Below are 6,606 nucleotides of genomic sequence, written 5' to 3'. Positions count from 1 at the left end.
TTGTGAGTTCCACTCAGTCTCTGCCTGCAGGGGGAAGAGTTGTTACACACAAGTGAACACATTGAAATGAGTCCGTGCAAATACAGTTGAATGTACAGAATGAAAGGGGATTCACTGCTTTGACATAACTTGTATATACATATATAGAAAATACAAATTCAAATGATCTTACCGCAGCAAAATTAGTACATAATAATAACTAGACAAACTGTCCAGATGGCTATATTTGTATACATTTATATCTAACTGTTTGCAGACGACACTGCTAGACAAACTGTCTAGATGGCTATATTTGTATAAATCTATATCTAACTGTTTGCAGACGACACTGCAATGATTTTAAGTACAATAAGCTCCAGAACTGTTGTTTTTAAACATTGTAGGTCGGGTACAATCTCCTAAAATATTTGGCTCCCCAAGTACCAACAGTATTACCACCAGGGAAACACAGTAGGATTCCTTGTTTAGCGAACTGTATATCTAGAAGATTAATAGCCTATTTATCATCCGAACTTATACTGTACACTGAAGTACACTAGCACTACAACTGGCACTTATACACACGCTCACTGAGTGATTCATTTAATTCCAATGGGGATTAGATTACTCCACGTACCACTAGAAGGAGCTCTAGTACCACCTGTCTTATATCGACTATGGTTTTAGAACATGGGCAAACTAAGGCCCGGGGGCCGGATGCGGCCCGTTCAGCGTTTTAATCCGGCCCACCAAACTTTTCCAAATTATATAATTTATTTACATAATCATTATACTTCTGCCTTTTCCCTGCAATACACACATTTCCCCAATAGATGGCACAGAAAAATGATACAGCTGTATAATGTAGCGTGAAGACAGACCATCACATGAAGCATCACGGGTGATAAAAAGCATTTGACCAAGTCGAGTCAGGTCAATGTAGTTTTGGACGGCCTGGATTCAGAGATACGGGGTCTCGTTGGACTTCAATTGAGATGTATTCAGTCAATGTCTATATTGACTTTAAATGAACAATACAACCTTAAAGAGAATGAAGTTCAAGTTACAATTCGAGTAAGCATTTCTAGCGAACGTCGGCAGGAAAAAAAAAAAACCCGCCCACAGGAAGACATCTTTAGCAGTTCCAGACTCAGTTTTGCCGACTGCCTCAGCAAAGAGAGAAAGGGAAAAATTGGAGGGAGACAGCCTTAGGGCGAGAAAATAGGGGCGTGCAAAGAGAGCAGACATAATATTGTGTATAAATAAATATAAATAACGGTGAGTAGATCAGGAAGTTCCTGGTCATCCAGTTCTTAATGTCTTTAGGCATTCTTGGAGTTCGAGAACTTGTTTTGTATCATCTGCATAACAAGAGAAGTTGACATTTCGTTTTCTAGTAGTATTTCCTAATGGGAGCATGTACGGAGTAAATCGAATTGGACCAAGTACTGAACCTTGGGGGACTCCGTGATGTACTTGTGTCCATTTAGAGGCAGTATTGTTGACATGAACAAACTTGTACTGTTTCACTGCAGTACCTCTAATACCAAGCATTTGCTCCAATCTGTGTAAATAGTTCGTCGTGATCAATTGTGTCAAAAGCAACACTAAGATCAAAGACCAGCATGGATACTAGTCTATTGTATGAAGTCACGAGTAGGTCATTGGTAATCTTACCGAGTACTGTTTCTGTGCCATGGTGTGATCTGTATCCTGATTGGGAGGCTTCAAACTGTTGCTGCGCCAATAATTATTTAACTGTTTGAGAGAACTTCTTCCAAGAATCTCTCTCGCTGCTCCCTCTACCTAGAGCTTCGGGAAGTTATTAGTTGTTCTCTCTTAAATTTACCGAAGCCTTCAGAATAATAAAGTTGACTTTGATGCTTTGCTTTTCTCCTCGTTGGTTAAAGCTGTGTATTTATACAGGGAAAGTTAAATGTTTATAATTCACTATACCATGTGCATGTACAGTAACAATGAATTCCCCAGTGCTTTAAATTCAACATTTTTTTTATTTCACTTCAAATGTCTTTTGTATGAACCACTAATTGTTTTTTTTTTTAATTTCACTCATAAAAACATAAAATGTCTTTTGTATGAACCACTAATTGAGTCATTTTCTTGGTACATAAAAGATTTTTTCAAACATTAAACAGGTTTATAATGTGTCGACTTTTACTCTTCCACGACCATGACCTGCAAAAAGAAAATTATTGCTGGTTTGTCTTCACATGATCAGACTGAAGATCATGGGTTTCCACAACTCTAATGCGCTGGCGTCCAGCATTGCGCTCTTCTCCTGGACGTTCATAATGTCTTCATGGGCTTCGTCAAACAGCTCCTTTCCGATGAATGCCTGAACTCTGTCTCGCCACGCCCTCAGCTTGGGTCTCTCCTTAAACACATCTAGGCCAGAAAATACGGGCTGCAAGAGGGAGAGAAATGACGCAACACGGTGAAAGGTCAAGGATCCAATTTTGCAAGCAACGTGAGACACGACAGAAGTGCGGTTGAAATAAAGGCAACTAAGATTAGATTGATTTTTATCATGTGTTGGGCAAAGATCTCTTTCAAAGCTTTTCACACAGATTGCGACTGCATATTAATAAACCTTTAACTTAGAGCACTTTAACCATTTACAACGTAACCAAAACTAGTTTCTCCAATCAAATTTTTTTGTCTGATAATAGCCCAAAAGTGCATTTTTGGTTTTTGGGTCAAAAGATCCCGAAATAACAAGGCCAAAATAGGAGGTTGTGCTGATGCAAGCAAAAACCCCGGACAGCACAGTGAGAACTACCATAATTTCCGGGCTATTGAACACACCTGAATATAAGCCGCACCCACTGAATTTAAAAAGAAAAAAAAAATAATAGGGCTCAAACTGCTCTCAACTTTCACATCTGTTCTCTCTGTCTCGAACACAAAGACATACGCTACTAGTATAACATGCAGTAGTGTACCAGAAAACTCAATGATCCCTAGCGGTATGAACTTCGTTAGCCCGTTAAAAATCTATAAATTAGCCGCATCATTGTTTAAGCCGCAGGGTTCAAAGCGCGTGAAAAAAGTAGCAGCTTATAGACCGGAAAATCCGGTATTCAGATCCTCCGCAAATTGGTTTTAGTAGAGTGCTCACCTGTATGACCTCCACGATCGCTACTAAGTCGGCCAACGTCATGTTATCTCCGACAATGAAAGGCTTGTCCTGGATAAACTTTTCTTCCAGGAGCTTCAGGGAACCGTTCAGTTCCTTCAAAGCTAAGTCCATCTTCTCCTGTGGGACCTCTGCACCCAACATCTTGGGAACCAGCAGCTGTGGCAGACAAAGACTACAAGCTTAAAACAAAAATAAAAGATAAACAGGGTCTGAACGGATCATGTGATAACAAAAGAATTTCCTTGCAGCTCAGACAGGAATGGCTGTTTTTCAGTGTGTGGGTCAGACTCTGGGGACCGAAAGAAGATCTGTCTCTGTGGACATTTTTCTGTGGCCTCCAGTTCCCTTAAAATTACAGCAGTTGATGGTTTTCATATCATTTAAGGCTGGAGTGTTTTTTTAAGACAGCGCCTTGAGAGAGTTTCAGTTGTAGTTTTAGTAAGTTATGATGACGCAAGCAAAAAAAAAAAACGCACAGGTTCAACACGTTTGTGTACAGGAAAATACACATTTTGTGATTTTTACAGTATCTCGTACTGTGTATGTTTTCAAGTATGACAAGTATCCAAGTGCTAGTCAGATGACCACACCATCACCCAATATCGGGGACCGTACCCTTAGCCAGAATATCTTAGATCCATTCAAACGGATGCCCATGTGCTGCCAGGACAGATACTCGGTGACCAGAGCCCGTTGGCGGAGCTCAGTCGGGTACCAGAACTCTGGAGTCTGAAACTTCTGGGCCAGATACTGCATAATGGCAATGCTGCAGAGGAAAAACACAGATCGTGGTAAACTGCAGGACACAAAGCCACGGGGTTGAAACTATTTAAACTATTATTTATATCACCTTTCAGCCAGGCAGAAGTCTCCATCTCTCATAGCAGGGACCTTTTTGATGGGTGTGATCTTTTTGAACTCTTCTCCAAAATGCTCACCTGGAGACAGGAGTCACACCTGTGACTGAGTACGTCAGCAGCCGGTATAACAGTCATAGCAACATAAACCCACAGAGTGATTAAAAAATGAAAAAAAAACAACCAACCATATCACAATTTACATTACTTTTATAGTTTTACTGCTAGAAAAACGTCTGATGTGTGACATAAAATGAAGTCTAAATGATGATCATAGGAATTAAGATACATCAATAATTTAAACTTCCTATCTCATATTTTGGAAACGTATGTTTTATCTCGTAACTCAATATCATTTAGCAATTATTGATTGTTTATTTGGATGCTTTCCCTATTCAATTAGATTTTTTTAAAAGTTGTTTTATTTATTTTGTACATAGGCTTCTTAGACTTTCCAGTTTGATGTCTTATGTTTTATATTGATACTACATATTTGTACAGAACTTGTACACAAGCTTTTTTTAATGCCACTAATATGTATTAAAAAGGTAGTTTAATGGATATTAAATGGATAGTTGACGAAAATCGGCGGTTTCATTGTTAAGCATCTGCTGGAAGATGCGACAGGTGACCAGATTCATCTGCATCATCAGGTTACCGTCGGCCTGGGTGTGCCTTTACTGTACTTGGACAAACTTGGTGTTAAAACATCATTTTACTAAATCCTCAACTTTTCAGTTTGTCATTTGCATACAGTAAATAAAGGACGCCACTGGGACCACACAAGAAGGTTGTGCAATATTTCCTCACGCTCAGTTTTCCTACGATGATGTCTCATACTCACGCAGCAGGGACTGGTGCTCAAGTGATAAGATTCTCGTGCAGCCTTGAGACGCCATATAAACATTCAACCCAAATTCAGTTTGTTTAGCACCATATTTCACATACTTCGTAAAACTTCACATAAAGTGTTGCGAAGCTCGTACGTTTGTTTTCACTGTCGTCCCAGCGAACTGTTGGTGTGCGTGTGTGTGTGTTCACTCACCTTTCAACAGAGATACCTTTTTGAACACAAACGGGATGTTGTTCTTTTTGGCAAAAATGTAAACGGAGCGGCAGGGCTGAGACTTCATGTCCAAGTAGAGTTCTAACGCCATGGTTCCGTTTCTTCTTCTCTTTTCTGCAGCAAGAGTGCACTTTTTATATGGGTGAAATGGTTAACGCCCCTCCTGCGCCTCCCACCAATTCTTCACGTCGGTTATAGCCAAATACTCGAGAGCCACATTACTTCAGAAGTTACGAGGTTTGTGAGAATAAAGCTGTGATATTTCGAGAGAAAAAAAGCTGAAGTTCTATCTATCTATCTGGGGGAAAAAAACTATCTATCTATGTATCTATCTGGCTGTATTTCAACTGGCAAATTTCTTTGCTTACTTTAAAAAAAAGGAAAAAATGAACGCCACATTTATTCGTTTTTTGTTTGTTTGTTTATTGGTTTTTGTTTTAGTTTTTTTTTGCATAAAACATAGTTAAGAGTGTATAACGTCTTGGGTTACACATTATCTTCAAGAGCGCTAGGTGGCAGTAATGCTCCTAGCTGTTGGGTTTTACCACATCATCCGAAGAAGCAGCAGCAGCTGACAGGACAGTGTGAGTGAGGACACTTAGGACAGGGCAGGAGTTTGTAGAAGGTCACCGTTTCCAAGTAAGCACAGTCCAACGGAATTTAACAAAAACATGCCCAGAGGAAGTCGCAGCACCAGTAGCAGAGCTTCTGCTCCAGTCAGCAGGTAACCGACAATAGCTATTACTGACACTAACTAGCTGCGCCACACAGGAGCCATGGTTACGTCGGTACATGCTGTGGCACACGTGTGTTCTGTTTAGAGCTCTAGTCTACAAGGTGAACTTGAACGCACCCCATTCCTTTTTAAGTTATGTGGAAGTTTAATGAATTATCGAATATGAACCTTTTTTTCCGCGGAAGTTTCCTGTTTGGTACAATAGTATTAGTGTGGTTATAAATCCTTAGGAAATTGCATTCGCGTTCGTTCAATTAATGACGTCAGCAATGGTTCAAGGTAAAATAAGTATGATATACTACTTTATCGTCGTCTTTTCCCCGAATTTCTTCCACAAAAGACACGTATCTATATTTTATGGCATTTGTTGTTGAATGAGACATGCTATTTTGTAAAAATGTTAAGTGTTTTTAAAAAAAAAAAAAATGATGGAGGACCATTTTGACTAGTGCTCTACTGTAAGTTGTACACAAGCTGTGTTTGGTTAATTAGATATGTATGGAAAGTAGAAAATTAAAATAGAGGACAAATGTTAAGGAGAATATTATAATCACTATTATTATTATTATTGTTAAAAACGTATACTGGCTGTATGGTGCTGTAAGAATAGCGAGAAGACCTTAACACAAGGCAATCTTTTCACTTTGATCCATCAGATAAAAGCTCGGCAAATACCAGGATCAAAGCAATGACCTCTTCTCTGTAATTAATTAAAATATGAGATGGCGATTTTAGTAGACGGGGGTCCAGTCCAATGCAGAAATGCGACACCTAAGATTGTATTATCTGCTCAATATTACAACTGGGC

At 39.3% G+C, this 6,606-nt stretch overlaps 2 protein-coding genes across 2 annotated transcripts in view; one reads left to right on the top strand and one right to left on the bottom strand.

The window, feature by feature from the left end:
* Positions 1-2,036: 2,036 nt before the first annotated feature.
* On the bottom strand, positions 2,037-5,220 carry gstt1b (glutathione S-transferase theta 1b). Its single transcript, XM_008317732.3, has 5 exons — positions 5,042-5,220; positions 3,990-4,077; positions 3,755-3,905; positions 3,119-3,295; positions 2,037-2,404 (listed from the first exon to the last, which is right to left on the bottom strand). Exons 1-5 carry the CDS (start codon positions 5,151-5,153, stop codon positions 2,207-2,209), a joined length of 726 nt encoding a protein of 241 aa, XP_008315954.1. The 5' UTR covers positions 5,154-5,220; the 3' UTR covers positions 2,037-2,206.
* A 363-nt stretch (positions 5,221-5,583) lies between these two features.
* chchd10 (coiled-coil-helix-coiled-coil-helix domain containing 10) overlaps positions 5,584-6,606 on the top strand; it is a 5,279-nt gene continuing 4,256 nt past the window's right edge. Inside the window, exon 1 of the mRNA XM_008317734.3 lies at positions 5,584-5,786. Within this exon, the coding sequence (XP_008315956.1) occupies positions 5,734-5,786 (53 nt within the window). The 5' untranslated portion in view covers positions 5,584-5,733. The remainder of the gene's footprint in view (positions 5,787-6,606) is intronic.

The sequence above is a fragment of the Cynoglossus semilaevis genome, chromosome 9 (genome assembly GCF_000523025.1).
Source record: "Cynoglossus semilaevis isolate Cse_v1.0 chromosome 9, Cse_v1.0, whole genome shotgun sequence".
In the NCBI taxonomy this organism is placed as follows: domain Eukaryota; kingdom Metazoa; phylum Chordata; class Actinopteri; order Pleuronectiformes; family Cynoglossidae; genus Cynoglossus; species Cynoglossus semilaevis.
The sequence above is the reverse complement of the archived record's forward strand: the minus strand, read 5'-3'. Positions and strand labels throughout refer to the sequence as shown.